We start from the raw sequence: 21,654 nt of genomic DNA on the forward strand, positions 1-21,654 counted from the left end.
TGTATCATTTGCTAGAGATGGGCCAACTTTTATCTAAAGTCTCCAGCAGCCAACATGAATCAACACAATCGCTCAATATGCTGGTTTACAAGAGTTTTAAGAAAAAAAAACAAAACCCAACTAGTTGCTCAAGAGAATCACGACTATTTATGACCCTGATGAGAAATTTTTGCTGGGTGGATTGAGAAAGCTAAATAAGAAAGGTTGAAAAATTCGTTCACAGAGGTCACAGAGCCGGTAAATGTCAGAGGCAAGGACTCAGGTCAAATGCTTTTTTTATCAGTGAAAATGCTTTTTTTACTTCCATTTATCCCATAGTATGGTGAGTACCATCCTAAAGCTTTGAGATGATCCATGGTGTCACAGAGGAATGTATAAGCCCTTCTGAAATTAATTAAGAAAAAAATATGAATTTCCCCTTTAAGGCTAGTGAATTGCTTCCATGCAGTATAGGAGAAGAAAATAATTTTCAAAGTAAATGAAATGTCCCCAGCCTTTTTATATAGTTGACAGTGCTTCAACAGATATGAATTCTTCTATTCCAAAAGATTTAATATTTTTTTGTCATGAACATTTATAACTCAGTTATTATGTTTCAAATATTTCTGAAATATTGTTCTGATAATTACCTAAGCCATAAAACAGTCAGTATAAAATTTACTAATGATATAAAATTGTTTCAGCTGGTTTTTAAAATTTATCAGTAAACTTAAGCTTTCGTTAAAATAATAAAAATTTTGCTTGTCTTTATGGTGGATAGTTAATCATATTCCTACTAAAATTCAATGATAATAAAATAGTCCTTTACAGCTGATTCATTTGAATCTCACAACAAAGTCCTGAAATAGGCAATGACTTGCTCACGGTTACACAGCTAACAAGTAAATGGAATAAAGATTCAAATCTCGAATTCTCAGTTGGGCACAGATATTTGCCTAATTTTATCAGAGATGGGTTCTATCACTGAAACCAAACACAGGCATACCTCGTTTTATTGCACTTCAGTTTATTGCACTTTGCAGATATTGTGTTTTTTACAAATTGAAGATTTGTGGCAACTCTGAGCCGAGCAAGTCAATCAGTGCCATTTTTCCAATAGCATTATTTTAAAATTAAGGTATGTACATTGTTTTTTTAGACACAATGCTACTGCACACTTAATAGACTACAGTATAGTGTAAATATAACTTTAACATGCACTGGGAAACCAAAAAATTTGTGTGACTCACTTTATTGCAACGTTTGTCTTATTACAGTGGTCTGCAACTGAACCTGAAATATCTCTTAGGTATGCCTGTACAACTAATAAGGCAGCAGGTGTGCTGTGATCAGAAATATGAGTAAACCTCTTAGGCTAGATTAGAGCATTAGGTTATAATGATAGATAAAGCAAAAAAAATTATACAGCAGATCTTGGAGTACCAAAACTTGCCCTCTTATAGCTAGGAATTCTCCCACCAAAGCAGAATGAGAAACTCACTTATAAGCAGGGCAGCAAGATCACATGCTGGGGCTTCTGAAGTCAGATTAAACCAACAATTCCCTAGGGTCTCTACTAGAGAAGAGTCAGGTTAAAATATCAAACAACACATACACATATGTGGTTTTACAGCATAAACCGTCTTCCTTCTCAGATAGAGAAGAACAGAGAAGAGAAGGCAGTTCCTGAATACATGAATACATGAACATGAATAAGGCAGAGTGCCATCGGGGTGATAGATTCTTTAAGGCCTTCAAAAACCAAAATACAGTCTAATGAATTATGATTATAATCTTCAAAATGTTGTCACAAAAGCATAAAAATGCTTTAAGTTAGTGATATTGTATTTAACCCTATGTATACATTTCCACAAAAACAGTTGTCTACTATGTGCTAGGCACTGCACTACATGCTTTTATGTTATTTCATTAAACTGTCACAACCACCATGTGAGGTCCATTTTTACCAACAAGGAAAAGTGAAGCTCAAGTTAAGTGAGTTTCCTAATGTCACATAGCTATTAAGTGGTGGTGAGCCAAGATCCAAAACAAACACTATATGCATATATGCATGTATAAAACATTTATATAAACAGATTAAAACTGGAAATGATGAGAAAATGGGCTGACCTCTAACTTAGGTCACAATAGTCTGGTACTCCAGGATCTCTACAATCAGTTAGGTCAATTTTTGGCTGTATCTCCCATTACTACCTCATGCTCTGGTAGCCTATGAGGTTTGCTGAGTATTCTCTGATCACAACTTGTACTTTTCTATCCTTGCTCACTGTATTTCATCAAATGGAAATGCTGGCTTCTACTGTTCCTCTACCAGATGAATTCTTACCCTTTACTCAACACTCGTCTTAAAATGTCACCTTCTCCTTGAAGTCTCTCCTTTAATCACCACAGTTAGGAGGGATCTCCATACTTCTTCTCTTCTCACCCCACTTTGAATTATTTTAACATTTGCCTATACTACAATTAGGGTAGCTACCATGATTGTGATTTATTTTTCATACTCTACTATACAGTAATATCTGATGGCTGGGACTGTGTCTTTCACACTTCTAGAGTCTCCTGGACACAATTATTCAGTGCTCAATTATTATAATCGTAAGTTAGAGCTTCTTTTCTATATTTTCCTAGATATAAGGAAAGAATGCAAAGAATCTGATCTCCTCTTGAGTTAATGATAGCAAAGATCCATTTCATAGGTTATTAGCACTGGAATCTGAAGTTCTAGAAAACAGTCTTAACAGTCTGTCACTTGAATGAGAAACTCCTCCTGTGTAATAAGGCTTGTCCATCACCTAATGGGAGAAATTCAGTTTTTTAAAATAAGAAATGAATCTTCACAGAAGGTTATACATTTTTGAAAAGTCATTTAATTCTTCAACTCAAAGAAAATCCTACTTGAAAACTTGGTTTGTCCCCAGAACATTATAGTTTGGACAGCTCTCTCATCAAACACATGTCCAAAAAAGTGTGGTTAAAAAAAAAAAATCACTAGGTGAAAAACAAAATGTTTAAGTTAGAGAGAGGGTGCCTGCCTTTAAAGCCTTCTCTGAATCTCACCCGTTTCATTTGATACTTCTCCTGTCAATGTTGAAGGAGTGATCCTGTAAACTTTGAATTCATAAAGGTATGGATAAAAATAAACTTGTAAAAACACAAAAGATTCAGAGATTTGAGATTCACGTAAGGTCAGAGTATACTTTAAGTATACTCTTAAAGTATATACTTTAAGTATATACATATTCATGTATACTATACACCAAAAGTAGGAGTAATTTGAAACATCAGATCTTAAGGCTTCTGCATCTAAGATCAGAACTTTCAGGAGAAAGTGGCAATAGATGAAAGATTTTTTATTTTTAAATCACAGAAAAGAGAACCAATTTGATAAAAGAAACTGACTTGATGTGATTATATTGGTTAAGGCTAAAAAAAATTACATAGACTGACCTATAAGTAATGTCTAACTTACGAAAATCAGTTAACAGAATACTGATAAGTATCAGAACTGGATTTTAAATATCCGCATCTGGATGTTCTACCTCATAATAATTACTAGAAAGAAAAACTGGAGCAAAAAGAAAAACAGATTACGGACTTGCTGCTCCCAAGGCACCCTGCAATTATGTTCTTAGATCTCTCCTAAAGTGGGATTAGGAGCATAACAAACTTACTTAGAATTTCTCCATTAAGAAATGTATTCATTTGGAAATAGATTACCACTGGTCCTGTTGAAAGGAGAAAACACAAATAAACCAATTTTTCTTCTGGATGATCTTTCTCCTCTATCTATGTGTCTCAATTAATATAAAGCTAAAGGTTAGAATAATATCTTTTCTTAAAGCTGGTATGAAATAAAAATGCAAACAAAGTTAATAAAGAATACTTGCATCTGCAACTTCCAAAGTGACCAGATAAATCATGGTAATTTTGACGAACTATTCTAACTGAGGTGATCTGTTAACATTTTAGGCCTTGAATACAGTGATATTCTAACATGTATATGGCTTTGAAGTTTCTGCTACCTTTAAAACAAGTTTGAAGCATTACACACTGCCCTTTTATTAAGAAATGTTAGTGTGTCATGTGCCTGAGCAATCACCACCTACACTCCTATTGTCCTATCTTTCAGAGTAACATTACACACTTCTGTTAACAAGTCTAAATTGCTTCTTATAGTGATATGGCTTAAGAACGTTCATTCTTTTTCTGAAACCCACCAACTGATTGTCATTTAAGCAGTCAAGTTCAGTAGGAGCTTGTTGGACAACATTCAAGTGTTTAATGACTCAAAGCCCACTCAGCTATTCATATATCCATCCATCCATGTATTCAGAATTTACTAAATACCTACTATGCACAATGTGCTGTTAGTTTTCAACTTACATGATTCTTTAACTTTGATGAGGTCCATCATTTAATTCTAACAGTTTGCCCTGGACACTTCATTCCGAGACAAGGGCAATCATATATATGTCATCAGAGACATATATATGAGGAATATATTGGTCAAAGAAAACTTATGGATTCTCCCTAGTGCATTAACAAAATCTCTAGCTAAACAAGTTTACTCGCCAGCCCTTAATTTCTAAGACAAATACTTTCGTAAATTAAAAAAAAAAAAAAAAGACAAAAGGCCGTGAAATTCCTAGAAAGAAGTAATAACTTGGAGTTAGGATGAGACAAATTGCTCGTATTTTCTCAGCTGAAGGCAATAAGGTGTCATGCTTGTTATCCAAATTTACAGACACCAAAATGTCTTATGATTCGAAACTCTTCTTGAGTGGGGTTGAATTAACTTGAGCAAGAGAATTTGAAGAAGAATGAAACAATAATATATGAGTGGAGGGCTTCCCTGGTGGCGCAGTGGTTGAGAATCTGCCTGCTAATGCAGGGGACACGGGTTCGAGCCCTGGTCTGGGAAGATCCCACATGCCACGGAGCAGCTGGGCCCGTGAGCCACAATTGCTGAGCCTGCGCGTCTGGAGCCTGTGCCCCGCGACGGGAGGGGCCGCGATAGAGAAAGGCCCGCGCACCGCGATGAAGAGCGGTCCCCGCACCGCGATGAAGAGTGGCCCCCGCTTGCCGCAACTGGAGAAAGCCCTCGCACGAACCGAAGACCCAACACAGCCAAAAATAAATAAATAAATAAATAAATAAATAAGAAAATCCTTTAAAAAAAAAAAATATATGAGTGGAATTTTTTCATAGTTATTGAATGCTTTAAGTGGTACAGCCTAGTGGGTAAGGGTGTGAGCTTTGGAGTTTACATACAGACCCCACCATTTAACTAAGCTTGTAAAAACTTCTGCAAGGTGTTTAATGCCTCTAAGTTTCAGTTTATTCCACTGTAAACTAGGGATAGTAATACTTCTTTGATTGAGTTGTTTTGAGGATTAAATAGGATTTGATACATAATAGGTGCCTGGTACATAGTAAGTGCTTTAAAAAAAAGTATTATACTTTGCTTTTATTAGTTTCTCTCCTGATTTCCTTTCTTCCCAAATGAACTCAGCAATTAAAATAGAAGGATTACAAATTTGTTTCTTACAAACATGAATTAGTAATACCTTTGATTTTGATCTTTATTGGTTATGGGTTTTGTCTAACAGAATGAACCCCAATATTCACAGGAGACACACAAAGGTTTTAAGAAGATTATATTCACAGAAACATTACAAGCTTGGACTTAAAGAAACAAAGAGAGTACAAAAAGGAAAGAGGTCTTTGAACTCTAAAACCTCTACAAGAAGGAAACAGGGTGAGAAAAATACACAGTTGCAAACACAGGCTACCTTTTAAGGAAAAGGAAGGATGATTCAGAGTGGAACCAAAAGCTCAGAGGGCAGAGCCAAGAACTAGGGAGACTGATTCCTACTAAGTAGAAGGACTGAGTCTTCATCAAGGGAACTGCCGAACATTTGCCCAGATGAATTTCAGAATTGCTATGGACCAGTGACTTCTTTGTACTCCCAATTTTCTCCCTTTTTGAACAGGAATGTCTATAGCAGTTATCTTTGCCTGTCCTACCACTGGGTGTGTGTGGGGCAGATAACTTGTCTCTTTAGTTCTCCGGTCTATAGACTGAGAGGAACTGTACTTAAGAAATTACACTTGAGTATCATCTATACCTGGACCATATTTAGATGATGATATTCTGGATTCAGGCTAATGTTGTAATGGGATGAAACTTTTGCAGGGGTGTTAGGAGATGGTGAGTGTATTTTGCATGTGGAAGGAAGGTAAATAAATTGTGGCAGACTGTGATACTTTTAAAATACATTATGATCAGACAGTGGACAATCCTCCCCTCAAAAGGTGGAGCTTAATTCCTCTCCCCTTGAGTATGGGCTGAACTTAGTGACTCACTTCTAACTAATAAATATGGTGGAAGTGATGGTGTTTAATGTCTGAGATTAGGTCATAAAAGGCACTGCAGGCTCCTCTTTGCTCTCAGATACTTCCTCTGGGGGAGAATACTCAAACAGCCTCAGGTTAAGGTCCATGTGGCAAGGAACTGTAGCCTTTTGCTGACAGTCTTGTGAGTGACCCATCTTAAGACCAGAAACTTCCACCCCAGTCAAGCCTTCAGATGCAGCAGCCCTGACTGATGTCTTGACTGCAACTTTATGAGAAACCTTAAGCCAGATCCACTCAGCTAAGCTGCTCCTGAATTCCTGACCCACAGAAATGACAAGCTATTAAAAGCTTGTTGTTTTAAGCTGCTAGGTTTTGTTATTCAGCAATACAGGCCACCATATATCATTTCCTGTGGTGAAAAGTTTGTTGTATTAGAAGAAATTTGAAAGCCATTGTCCTAAAACATGGCAGAAAGACAAAATGTATATACTTTTCCAAGTCTTTCAAAAACAAGCTTTTAAATTCACTAGCAAAGATCTAGGAAAAAAAATGATCAATCCACAATTCTTTTAAATTTTCTTTGTTTCTCTCTGGGCTAAAAATTATCACTCTTGCTATATGAACATGGAAATGACAATCTATATACCTGCCCTTTCCCATTCTTTCATTAAGTTCCCCTGAGCATAAGTAAAATTGATACTCTTAAGCCAATCTACAAGTAGCAATACACAAGTAAAAACATTAGGTAATCTCCTCACTGTTATACTGTCCTTAGTTTAGTGGAGAAATTATTTTTTAAAAACCCTGGCATAGAAATGTAGTTTGGTACTTTTTCCTTTTAAACTTTAGTTAGAATTGAATGGTCCTCTTTGGAGCACTTTCCAAAGAAGTCTCAATATGTAATAATCTTGAACAAAATCTGAACTTCATCTCATTCTTTCAGTTACTTTATTCTATATATCACCATAATCCTTTGGCTAATGAGTTTGTTCTTCAAGTGGAGTTTCTTTATAGAAGGAAATATATCTATATAATTAGCATGCTCTTCAAGTATTTATAAACATAGAAACTAGTCTGCATAAAAGAAGGCACTGAACTTTTAGTCCCTCATGATGAATTTTCTGGTTAGTCTCCTTTTCATTGGGAAAAGGTTTCTTTAAGGGTTTATTTAAAGGATAGCTTTACATTTAAGCTATACTTAAATTCCTCAAAGCTTGCCTTGCTTTTATAACTTGTACTTGCTTTTATCTAGGCCACTGATATAGGAGAATTACTCAGGAGTGGAATTCCCCTTTGGCTTTGGACTCAGCCTCTGTGATTAAATCCACAAGGGCACAACAAAAATGATTCACCAGGGCCACCTCAGGCAGTTCTATGTCTTGGTGTTTATTTCAGTACCTAAGTTGGAAATCTAATATAACCCCAACCTGGGCATCGTGTGTCTATGTATGCTGAACTCTGTCTTAAGGGGCCCATGATCTTCATTATACATAAAGCTATGAATTCATTTTGCATGTTAAATCAAGCTGTTCACTCATTTTCTAAAACTTATATGTGACCTTTACAATTCCACTAAAGGTTTGTAAGAAACTTAACAAATCACTTGAATATGATTTACAAAGTCTGGATATTACTGTGCAGACAGAATTTTCAGCTTGAGTTAAGGTTAGAATCCATGTTTAATCTAGTTAGTTTGGTGCGTATGCACATATGTGTGCCTACATTAGGTGTATGTAACATTAGGCTGCCAAATCACAGACATCCTCATGAACCTTAAGTCTTCCTATGCTGCTCTGAGTGTCAAGATACCCAAAGGAAGAAGAAAGTATGTTCATGGGGTGTATCTATTTCTTGGTTCCTAACACTTCACTCATACCTTTATTTTCTTCACAGATATTCAGTCTGTAATGGGCATCCTTGAGTTCAGTAGCATCTTTTGCCCTTCTTTAATGAAACATTACACTCAGAAATCACTCAAGAAAATTTATCCCACCAAGACGATACTAGTTTATTATTAAAGCCTTGCAAATTATATTTATAAATTAGGTGCTTATTTTGCCTCTGAAAGATTGGGGACAACTAGTCACTCTTCCTCCACCCCTCTTCTAACCTGAGAGTATCATTGTATTAAGGTTTCCAAAGAGGAAGAAAAATTATAGCCTTCAAATTATTTTGACTCACCGGACTTTGCAAGATCTGAGTAACTCGTTTCCTCTGCTCCATCATATTGAAGTCTTGCCGTAGATCAGGAGACATGTTCCTCTCCCTTATGTATTCTGGGTCATTTTCATTGATGCGGTCAAAATACCTCTCTTTGTGAGGCACGCTGGGAGGAGGAGGAGTAGTGACCACGCCTTGGCTAGCATCTGAACTCATGCTTCAAGTCTGCCAATTCTCCTTGTTATCTGCATTAATAAACACAAAGTAGGACATTCATAATAAATTCATTATTAAATTCAAATTTTACATAGGTCATGCAGCACTTTTTTTTTTTTTGCCCTCAGAGTAACAGTGGCAACTTTCTTTAAAAAGCAGCTTTTCAAAAAATATTAGAACAATTTTTTAAGGTAAAAATATCTTAGATTACAATGCTAAATTGGAAATTGATATTTTCAGAGCTAGTAGAAACTTGTGGTTCAATTATAATAATGTCATCAACTGCTATATGAATTTTTAAAAGGAGCAATGATCAAAATATCCAAAAGTAAAATGTCACACCTAAGACAGCAAATTTTCACAATTAGTGATTACTGTTAGTGGAGATTCTCTTTCCTCTCTTACTCATGCTTTTACGTTAGACCAAACTCTGGCCATATTTAATGATCACTATTTTATAGTGAATGTAGTTTTAGTTTATTAACACATGAGAGAAACACAGTTGTAAGCTTTTCAAATGATTCAATAAGTTCCAGGGAAAATGTAGGAATTACTAAGGTTGCCAGACTATATAACTTTAGCAGATAGTGCTTCAAATCCAAGTAAGAAAAAATAAAAAGCCATTCAGAAACCACAGGAACAGCTGATTCATTTAATTATTACTGACACTTAGGATAATCCTTGACTTTATGCCAGGGAAGCAAATTCATTTGGGCTTTGCTACAGCTGAGCACCTAATCAACCAACTGTAGCTAGATCAACAGGACAGTTATTTAACATCCATCCCCAGCCCCAGGCTGTGATGGCTTGTGCTAGAAGTTGATGAAGTCATCTAACCCGGTGCTTCTCAGATTGTCTGTGGTGAAGGACTTTCTCCAATTTGCTGTAAACCAGTATTTTTGTAAAATACAAAATAATGCATTTAGATGTCACGGCAATGTCAAACTGCACGAAGTTTCTAAACACTTAATATTATATTCTGTACTTGTCACGGACTGCAGTCTGCAGACTGGCACCGGATCCTGGACCACACTTAGAGTATCACTGACCTAGCAGAGAGTAACAGACACTGCACACTGAAGGAATGCTTCCTCTAACTTTTAGATGTGATTTGGCAAAAGCCTAAATCAAGAGAACAGGACAACACTGATTAGTGTATCCCTTTACCTAGTTGTTCTTTTGAACTGAATGTAGAAAGTGCAAAAAATGTGCAACAAGGAAGAATAAAAGGAAACAAATTTTAAAAAAGAAATTGTAAAGACGGTTTTGCTTAACACAATTTTCTCTACAGGTGGTAACAAATGCAACCTGTTCAATATAAATGACTGGGCAACAGAAAAAAACATTCTCACTACAAAATGGTATTTATTCAACTGATTATTTGCCTAGTAAGAAGAATCACTTCATAATAAGGGAAATTAAATGTGAAAAATTCCAAGTATTCTTTTTCTATTTATGTAGAAAACTAAGGGGAGAGAAATATCTGTGGACCTGAAACTCTGCAGATTCTTCACAGTCTTGGATTCCCTCTCAGCAGAATAGTTTCTAGGTAGATCCAGAAGGGAAAAGGCAAGGGCCACCTTTTTCTTAGGGATCTGAATCCCTGATAAAGACCAGAGATACCTGATCTCATCTTTTAAGCACAATGACAACCAGTGAGGTTACTGTATTTATCTCTAATAATAGTCTTCTCTGATAGAATTCATTTCTAAAGCTGCCTTGACTCAACTTAGCCCAAGTAAACTCACTGCAAAACATTAAACATTCTTGCGTTAATTCTGGTCCTGGAAATGTAAACTTATTCTGTTAAATAATTTTTGCAAAACAATGTTAAAACTGTTTTCTCGCCATGAAGAACCTAGTGGCAAGACGGGAATAAAGACACAGACCTACTAGAGAATGGACTTGAGGATATGGGGAGGGGGTGGGGTGAGATGTGACAGGGTAAGAGAGTGTCATGGACATATATACACTACCAAATGTAAAATAGATAACTAGTGGGAAGCAGCTGCATAGCACAGGGAGATCAGCTCGGTGCTTTGTGACCACCTAGAGGGGTGGGATAGGGAGGGTGGGAGGGAGGGAGATGCAAGAGGGAAGAGAAATGGGAACATATTGTATATGTATAACTGATTCACTTTGTTATAAAGCAGAAGCTAACACACTATTGTAAGGCAATTATACTTCAATAAAGATGTTTAAAAAAAAAAAACAAAAACAAACAAAAAAAAAAACTGTTTTCTCTTACTTGCCAACATCAATCTCATGCAGAACATTCTAAAAGCTACCTAAATTATTTTAGTGTACTACCCCCAAAATTCATAAAATATGGTTAAAAACACTTTATACCATATGGCTTTAATGAAATTCTGATTTTTTGACTAGAAAGCAACTAATCAGTGAAGGAAATGTGAAAAATAAGCTTTTCTATAACTGAGTCTTCCACATCCTAATTCATTAATTTAAAAATTGGGAGAAAACACTCAACTAAAGAATGAATATCTGATCATTATATGTGTTCTCCACAGGATACATGGCCATTTTTTCTTCTTTTTAGTATAACATCCACTATTAGTGGAATGATCCTGGCCATATTATATTCTTCCAAAAATTAGGTTTTTCTACACTGTTATTAGACTGGCACTAGCCTATGGTATTTTATTTATTTATGGCTGCGTTGGGTCTTTGTTGCTGTGCGCGGGCTTTCTCTAGTTGCCGGGAGCGGGGGCTACTCTTCGTTGCTGTGCGCGGGCTTCTCATTGGGGTGACTTCTCTTGTTGCGGAGCGCGGGCTCTAGGCGCACGGGCTTCAGTAGCTGTGGCTCAAAGGCTCTAGAGCGCAGGCTCAGTTGTTGTAGTGCACGGGCTTAGTTGCTCAGCGGCATGTGGGATCTTCCTGGACCAGGGCTCGAACCCGTGTCTCCTGCATTGGCAAGTGGATTCTTAACCACTGCGCCACCAAGGAAGCCCTAGCCTATGGTATTTATCATCATCTTGCTATTATCCAAAAATGTGGTGCACACAGCACCAACTGTAAGAAACTTATTTTCACATCCAGCTGGGTTATCAGCAGTCTAAAGGTCTAACCAATCTTTGGAACATAGTTTTCTTAGAAGTTTTTTATAATAAGGCCATTTGAGCTCCTTAAAATAGTTTACTGCTAGCAGATAAAAATTTCAAGGAGAATGAAAGTTTTTAAAAAAGCAAACAAACAAACTCACATATATTAGTAAATGTCATGCTGCTCTGGCCAAGTACAGACTAAGTGGGTACTCAATAAATGGGACATCAATTAATAAAGAAATCAATTCTGTTTAGTTTACCACACTAGGTCACTGGCTATGAATAAATCATTTTTAAAAAAGAGATTCCACAAATATTGCCTTCAGTTGGATTTTAACCTATTCCTCAACCCCAAAAAGCTCTATTTAGCCTAATGGAGGAACAGAGTTAGATAATAAGCTTATGTCTAACTGAATTTGCTGATGCTTATAAACTAATTTTATTAAAACACAGCGAAAAGCAAGGAACTGTTGTAGTAGATTCATTTTGTTGTCCCAGCACTGGTTTAAGAAACTGATAATAGAAACATTGATAAGTAAAAGCTTAGAGTTTAAAGAACGCTTGAGGAATGCATTTTTAGATGAGTAAGGTAAAGAGGAAAATATATCTAACCACCCATTTTAATAATAAAAGAACGTATTATATACATGTAACACTTTATATGGTTTATACCATGCTCTTACACCTTTCTATCTTATTTTACCTTTGCAACTACACAATGAGATAGAGGTTAATAATCTGGAGGTTCAGGGGATTAAACATCCTGCCAAAAATCACACTGCTTATGTCATAGGCAATATTCAAAGCCACAATTTCTGCCTCCTAGTCCACTTTACAATGAAACATATCATAAAACATAAGAGGGCTACAAAATTTTGAGACTTTTCATCTACATTCTGTCCTAAATATTAAACAATTCAGAGTTTATAGAATCTGTCAAAATTGAGGAAATGACACCAAAAAGGATTAGAAATGACTCAAAACACTCTGACCTTTTTAAAACTTCAAAAGCTCATTATTGAACAGACTTGTGGTTGCCAAGGGGGAGAGGGGTGGGGGAGGGATGGATTAGGAGTCTGGGATTAGCAGATGCAAACTATTATATATAAAATGGATAGACAACAAGGTCTTACTGTATAGCACAGGGAACTGTATTCAATGTCCTATGATAAACCATAACAGAAAAGAATATGAGAAAGAATGTATATATATATATGTATAACTGAATCACTTTGCTGTACAGTAGAAATTAACACAACATTGTAAATCAACCATACTTCAATAAATTTTTTTTTTAAAAAAGCTTATTTAGCATGGCTTTTTAATACAAGAAGTTTCAAAGTTTTATGTACTTGTAATAAGAATTGAGAATTTATAAGAAGGATATAGAAATAAAGAATAAGAACACTAGTTTGCCATTTTGGTGCTCTTCTATACCTAGATACTCAACACTAAGAGTTTTACACAGATTTTTAAGCAAATCATAAGCAACAACTGATTATTTGCAATTTTACATACCAAATACTACAGACTGAAGTGTTATTTCAAGCCTGGAAAAAACTTAGGATCCACAAGATTATCTGAAATAAACACAATTCAGAAAAAAAATAAGGGAAGCTTTCAGCATTATTTACAACAACCAAGACATGCAAACAACCTAGGTGTCCATCCACAGACGGATGGATAAAGAAAATGTGATACACACACACAGTGAAATATTACTCAGCCATAAAAAAGAAGGCAATTCTGCCACTTGCAACAACATGGATGGACCTAGATGGCATTATGCTAAGTCAAGTAAGTCATACAAAGAGAAATACCATATGATCTCACTTATATGTAGAATTTAAAAACATCAGACTTATAGAAACAGAGAGTATAATGGTGGTTGCCAAGGGCTGAGGGGTGGGGGAAATGGGGAGATGTAGGTCAAAGGGTACAAACTTTCAGTTATAAGTTCCAGGGATCTAAGGTACAGCAGGATGACTATAGTAACAATACTGTATTATATATTTGAAAGCTGTTATGAAAGTAGAACTTTAATGTTCTCACCATAACAACAACAAAATAAGTATGTGATGTAAGGCTGAGTTAACTAACCTTATTATGGTATTTCACTATACATGTATCAAATCATCACATTGTACACCTTAAACATATACAATGTTATGTCAATTATATCTCAATTATATAGTTACCCATAAGACACATATCACCAAATACCATTATGGAAGATTAGGATACCAAAAGGAAAAGACTAAAGAATTTTTACTCAACCTAATAAATTTGCTTATACAATATAAAAATAAGTGGTTTCTATGCTTAGAGAGAACTCCTAAATTAGTCTGAAATAATGATAAATGGGCCACAGTTAAATAACGTGCTGTATATAAATATATGTCAGAGGTCCTCCTTCCTTCCTTCAAAAATATTTATTGAGCATCTACTATGTGCCAGGCCTTGTACTAAAGGTATGGATGGAATGTTGAATCAAATCCTTCCGGGAGCTCCTAGAGTAGTTCAGAGGTGTCTATAACCCAATGAAAAGGATTCTATCCATCACAAGGGGAAGCTTCCTAGAGAACATAACATTTTCTCACACTAAGGAAGGTACAGGCCCAGGGAAACAGCAATGTGCCAGGAAATAAAGTTAGCAACGGGATAAACAGCACATCTTACAGAAGCAATTGCTTAAAGATTTGGTTAAAAATCAGTCCTACAGGTAACTTAAAACATTTAAATACATTATTGTTATAATAAAAAGTTACATGAGTTTTAAAGAAACAGGTGAATTTCACACTTGCTTAGAAGGCAATGCAAACTTACTAACAGACTGATAAGGCAAGCCAAGTGGTAATTTCCTACCATTTCTCAAATTTCGTACAATATCAAGTGAAAAATTGGGTTTCCAAAGTGAAAACTTTAAACTTAATGATTACTCTAGTAATCATTACTTATTAATGCATACACTCTATTCTCCTTCACTAAAAAGTTGACCCAGAAGTTTTTTCATAGTATTTTGTAATAAAGTTCAGTAGTTTTACTAAGACTAGGAAATCAAGTTATTTGATTTCCACTAATTCACCCACTAATGTTACTTTACCCACTAATGTTAAAATATTTCACCCACTAATGTTAAAATTTCACCCACTAATGTTAAAATATTCTTTTCTGGGAGCTGGGGAATAAAGTAGTCTAAGGAAAATAACAATATTAATAGGCCCCTAAAGATAGCAGCTAAGTAGACTTCTTTAAATAGAAGTTTTCTCCTCAAGCTAGTTTCAAGAGTAAGATTTTAGGTCCTTGAGCTTAAAAAAATTCAACAAAAACTAACAAGTCATAAGCAGTATATGTAAAATGGTGCCAGTTTTATTAGTCTGAGGCTGATTTTTCTCAAGTTGTTTTTCAAGCTTCTAAGTCAGAAATGCCACAGAAAATGCATGTGAGTTCACTTAAACCGGGTGTGAAAACCTTTCTACACATTTGTGTCAGTCTTGCCTGACCAGAGCCCTTATTCCATCCTACCAAGAGTTATCGTTCTTAAATTCCATCTTTTAATTTGATCTGACTATGTGTCTTTCTTATAACCTTAAATGGCTTCCTGTCATCCATGGGATAAAACTATTCGTGGCTCACTTGGTTTATCTTTCCCTCATCACCTCAATACATAGAAAATACATTGCTTTGTCTGTAACAGAAACATCCCAGCCTAAACTTTCACAAATATAATATAAAGAAAACCCCAGTAAAACCCACCAAACTATCTTTACAATGCTCCATTACAAATTCTTTTGCTTTTCTTCAAAATTACTGTATACATACAGAAATTCTAGTGATTCTCCAAAAGCTTTACAATATTGTTTAAAATGGCCCTTGCAAGAGAGCCTTCTCAAAAAAAGGTGAAGAAAGTGTACATCCATAGGCAAAGAAAAAAAAAAGAGAGAAAGAGAACCTCAACCTAAGTCTTATACCTTATTAAAAAATTAACTCACTTCTAAATATTAACCCAAAAGAACTGAAGACAGGTATTCAAACAAAAACTTGTACGTGAAATGTTCATAGCTGCACTATTCACAAGAGCCAAAAGGTGGAAACAACCCAGATGTCCATCAACTGATGAATGGATAAACAATAAATATGGTGTTGCCACAGAATGGAATATCTATCCATAAAAGAAATGAAGCACAGATACATCTACAACATGAATGAACCTCAAAAACATCAGCTAAGTGAAAGAAGCCAGACACAAAAGGCCACATATTATACGATTTCATTTATATGAAATATCCAGAACAGGTAAATCCATGGTACAGAAAGCAGATTGATGGTTGCCAGGGGCTGGGTTGTGTGGGGGGCAGAAATGGGGAGTGATTGCTTAATGGGTACTGGGTTTCTGTCTGAGATGATGAAAAAGTTCTGGATCTAGATAGTGGTGATGGCTGTACAGCATTGTGAATGTACTTAACGCCACTGAATCATACACTTCAAAATGGTAAATTTTATGTTATATGTATTTTACCATGATAAAAAATTAACTCAAACTAGATCAAATTAACTCAGAATAGAAACTATAAAGCTTTCAGAAAAAAACAGAAAATCTTCAGGATTAAGGCCCAGGCAGTGTTTATAGATTTGACACCAAAACATGGTCCATAAAAGGAAAACTGATAAATTGAACTTCCCCCAAATTTTAAATGTTTACCTGCAAAAGACCCTGTTAAGAGGATGAAAAGACAAGCCATAGACCATGAAAAAATATTTGCAAACCATACATCTGACAAAGGACTAGTATGTATAATATGTAACAAACTCTCAAAACTCAACAGTAAAAAGAAACCAAACAATTCAATTAGAAAATGGGCAAAAGACATGAACAGCCATTTCACTGAAAAGGATACATGGTAGAAAAGCATATGAAAAGATGTTTAACATCATTAGTCATTAGGGAAATGCAAATTAAAATCATGAGATACTACTACACAGGTGCCAGGATGGCTAAAACAAACAAAAAATAATGATAATCTCAGATGCTGGAGAGGATGCAGAGAAACTGGATCCCTCATACCTTGCTACTGGGAATGTAAAATGGTACAGCAACTCCAGCAAACAGTTTGGCATTTTAAAAAACTAAATATGCAACTATGAAATGACCCAACAATTGCTCTCCTGGTCATTTAATCCAGAAAAAAGAAAATATATGTTCACTCAATCTGTATACAAATAAAGCTACTATGGACATTTGTAACAGTCAAACACTGGAAATAATCTAGATGTCCTTCAACAGGTGAATGATGAAACAAACTGTAGTATACCCACCCTATGGAACATTATAATAAAATGGAATGAATTACTGATACACAACAGCCTGAATAAATCTCCAGTGAATTACACTGAGTAAAAAAGCCAATACCAAAAGATTACATACAGCATGATTCCATTTATATAATATTCTTCAAATGACAAAATTATAGAAGTGGGGAATAGATCAGTGGTTGCCAGGGGTTGGAAAGGAGTATTGTCTGGAGGGAGGGAGGGAGGGAAGGAGGGAAGCAGGTATGGTTCTAAAAGGAGGTATGGGGGCTTCCCTGGTGGCGCAGTGCTTGAGAATCTGCCTGCCAATGCAGGGGACACGGGTTCGAGCCCTGGTCTGGGAAGATCCCACATGCCACGAAGCAACTAGGCCCGTGAGCCACAATTACTGAGCCTGCGCGTCTGGAGCCTGTGCTCCGCAACAAGAGAGGCCGCGATAGTGAGAGGCCCGCGCACCGCGATGAAGAGTGGCCCCCGCTTGCCACAACTAGAGAAAGCCCTCGCACAGAAACGAAGACCCAACACAGCCATAAATAAATAAAACCCAAAAGTTTAAAAAAAAAAAAAAAGGAGGTATGGATAATTATCCTTGTGGTGATGGAATTCTTCTATGTCTTGACTATGGTAGTGGATACATGAACATACACAGAACTAAACACACAAACATACATACATACAAGTGACTTACAAGCAAAACTGGGAAAATCTGAATAAGACCAGTGGATTACCACAATGTCAATATCCTGACTGTGAAATTACACTATGGTTTTACAAGATGTTACCATTGGGGGAAAGTGGATGAAGGGTGCAGGATCTCTCTGTATTAATTCTTATAATTGCATGCAAATCTACAATTATCTCAAACTTTAAAAGTTTAATTTAAAAAAAGTCCATTCCATAAGAATGTGATCAACTCTACAGCAAAATAAAGCTTATATTGTAGTTATTTTTAGATATCTTTTGTACCAGAATGTATTTTAAAAGCAGTTCCATCAATATAACTAAATTGCATCTGAATAAAAATGCATACATTCTATTAGCATCAACTGGTCACTGCAAAATACTTCTCATGATGATTAGTCTAGAGCAACTTTGGAACTTAACATCTGCTTACATAGCAGTTTACACAAGTCAAGGACAGTTAGAATAAGAAGCCCCCGGGAGACAAAATAAAATACTGTAAAAAAGCATTTAACAGATACTGTTCAGATTTCAGTACTAGGCTTTATAAGCCAAGGGACACAGCAAGGGGAAACATTAACTCAACTGTTGGCTTTGTAAAGGAACTTTAAAAAATCTTGCTGTGGTCAGATCAATTTAAATATGATTGTTTTCTATCAGAAATTTTCACTTAGTTGAAAATAGTTAAAATGTTCTAGGAGCCTTAGCTGATTATCAGACTAAAAATATTCTAATTATATTCTAAAAATTTCCTTGTATGTAATCCTGTCAAGAAGAAAGTAGAGTGGTGCAGAGTACTGGACTGAGGACAAAGAGACCAGGACTCAAGTCTTTGCACGTCCACCAAGTACTGTGTGACTTTAGAGTAGCCATGGCACATTCAATCAGTAAGTGACTGAGCATCTACTATGTGCCAAGGTCCTACTATGTGGAGATAAAAATAGCAAATAAGACACAGTTCTTCCTGAGGTTTGCAGTCTAGTGAGGAATACGAAGAAGTAAGTAAGCAATTACATCATAAAGTTCCCAAGATTAACTGTAAAATAAAAGGGCTATCTCAAAAGACCCTTCAGATTTTCCTAGTTCTAACATCCTATGGTCCTACTGGTATCCCCTGATCTAGTGCTGTAATGAGGCAGATAAGGAACCTTGATATAGCTCGGTATTCATAACAGCTAGAGATTTTCCAACAATAACTAGGTATTCCTTACTTTAGTGATGGGTCATCACAGCATTTAAAAACAACTGTCAGTTACTGAGCTCTTACTATGTGCTAGCCACTGGAATTTAAATACATTAGCTCATTTGCTCCTCATAATCCTATGAGGTAGGTGTTATTATCTCCATTTTACTGATGAGGAAATAAAGTCACTGAGAAGTAACTTGTTTCAGGTCCAAGAGCTAGCAAGTGGTGGACCAGGGATTTAAATCTAGTCTGTTGATCTCTAAAGCTCATGGACTTAATCACAACTCAGACCCAGGCAGGGGTAACTAGTAGTTTCTTTTCAAATGCCAATTCCAGCTATTCGGTGGCACTGAGGGGTTGAAAAGGTTTTACTCAGGCCCCAGAAGAAAAAGTACCAGAATTGCCATGGCTTAGAAGGGAGTCAGGCATCTTCACTACTGCCCCCTAAGGAAAGATGTTTTAAGGGAAGTAAGTGGTAGATTCTAGTTTCTCTTAACCCTGAACAACTAATTCTAAGCATAAATATTCCTGCTTCCAGGTGATATTTGGAACAACTCAGTTCTAGGGCTCCTTCTCTTTAAAATTAACCAACCCTATTTTTTAATACCACATATACACAGTCATGCTTTCTACTACTTCCGAACAATATAAACACCAGTGCAAACAAGTATGAACTCCATTAGGGGAAAAAAATTAGTCTTTCAACAATGTTCTCTGAATTGAAAATGATGCAGAAGACAGATTTTTAAAAAAAATAATGTTATAAAACTTGTTAATACTATGGGTTTTCCTCTGGCCATGCAGATTCGAAACAAGATATCAAGCATAAACAAAATTCTAGCTTTAAAAATCTTATCCAAATATTTATGCAGTAACTATCCAATATGTATGTTTAAAGAACATTAGGTTGAAGACAAAATTAGATAAAACACTTTAGAATGATGGCTTTTGAACTTTTTAAAAATGGTAATCCACAATAAGAAATACATTTTATATTGTAATCACATACAAATACATGAGATGTATAACTGAAACAAATTCAGGACATGATACTTTCCCTTACTATGTAGTATATTCTGGTATTTTCTACTTTAATCTCTTCCTTTTTAAAAAAAATGCTCATCAAATTGATTTATGATCTATTAATAAGCTGTTGTAATCTACAGTTTGAAAAACACTGCCCTAGGAACTCTAAGTCATGATCAGATGGGAAATAGAAAGGAAAAGAAGAATGTGTGTGTGCATGTGTGTGTACGTGTGTGTGTGTGTGTGTGAGAGAGAGAGAGAGAGAGAGAGAGAGAGAGAGAGAGATGGGGGGAATGAATATGTGCTAGAGGGATGGAAGGTACTAAGAAATGATTCCTTGATTTTTTTTTTTTAATATTTATGGCAGATTATAGCAATAAGATCCTAGTGCTTTGTGGGATAACTAGATTTTCCTCCATCTGGGCACTTAGAAAGTGCCATCTGTACTACCCAGTGTCAGGGTTTTTTTTTTTTTTCTTCGTTTTTCTTGACTCATATCTACTTCTAGTTCAATTTTCAAGACCTCTTTGCTTATGTTTGTAGTCCCCACAACAGCAGAATACTCCACAGCAACAGCTGAATTGAATTATTTTACTATATCACAGCTCCTTCCAAAACAACCTTGTTTGTGTTACTTCTAGACTGGGAATGGTAAAAACAACCCTATGAAAAGTTATTACTTATAAAAAGTCTTTCCAAACTTGAAATTCTTGGTAGTTTTAACAGCTTTCTCTAGAACATAAGCAAAAAGATGGCTGTACTTTCAAGTACCAGGCCCATTGTTTGGTATTTAAAACAATAATCAAAGATATGCCAAGACTTCAAAGCAGCATATTTGGTTAAAAACAACAACAAATGCTAGTTTATTTAGTTTTTCTTGATGAAAGTTACTATAAAACTGTGAAGGTATTTAAAGTTCTAGAAAACAACTTGGACTCTGCATAAACTATGACAAGCCACGTCAGATCGACCACTGAAATTTTATTCATTTTAAACTGCAAAATACATGAACTACTTTCAACTGCTAGCCAAAATTTTATATACAGCTGACATAGAAATTGATAGATATGGAAAATTGAACAGAAGTAGATAAAAGTCAAGAAAAATGAAAAAAGAAAAAAAGGCATTGAGTGGCACTGAGTAATACAGATGGCACTTTCTAAGTGCCCAAATGGAATAAGATTTAATTACCCCACAAAGCACTAGGATCTCATTGCTATAATGGCTACTGATTCTATGAGAGCTCTCTTGGAATTTTTCAGACTAGATTCAAGGAACACATTTCACTGATGAGAGGAAACTATAATCAGAGGTGTTGAATAATTTTTCTAAAGCTACAATTTTTCTAAAGCTCAAGTATCAGATATTGCTATAAAATAATAATAATGACATTTATTAGTATTACCATATCATTCACAGACTGCCCCATGGCCATAATTTACCCTCAAATGAAATATAAGAAAAAAACAAGGCCCACCACACACAGTTTATGCAGGTAATTTATAAATAGTATTGACTAAGAAGAATAGACTATAAGGAAAGCCTAAAAATCCTAGTGCTTCTAAATGGATTTAATGTTATGATTGTCTGTCTGTCTAGCATGCACAGAAAAGTAGATGTACAAATGAGGTAGTTGTATAGTGGTGGTTTGCATGA

The 21,654-nt window shown here is 35.6% G+C and overlaps 1 protein-coding gene across 6 annotated transcripts in view; it reads right to left on the reverse strand.

Moving 5' to 3' along the window:
• ADD3 (adducin 3) overlaps positions 1 to 21,654 on the reverse strand; it is a 126,949-nt gene that overhangs the window by 19,622 nt on the left and 85,673 nt on the right. For 5 of the 6 annotated variants that reach the window (XM_007173064.3, XM_057531113.1, XM_057531111.1 and 2 more), the window contains exon 2: positions 8,539 to 8,762. In XM_007173064.3, the coding sequence (XP_007173126.2) occupies positions 8,539 to 8,733 (195 nt within the window). In that variant the 5' untranslated portion in view covers positions 8,734 to 8,762. Of the gene's footprint in view, positions 1 to 8,538; positions 8,763 to 13,313; positions 13,376 to 21,654 lie in introns of all 6 variants that reach the window. The other variant, XM_057531112.1, reaches the window with a different exon arrangement.

This window comes from Balaenoptera acutorostrata, chromosome 16 (assembly GCF_949987535.1).
Source record: "Balaenoptera acutorostrata chromosome 16, mBalAcu1.1, whole genome shotgun sequence".
Lineage (NCBI taxonomy): Eukaryota > Metazoa > Chordata > Mammalia > Artiodactyla > Balaenopteridae > Balaenoptera > Balaenoptera acutorostrata.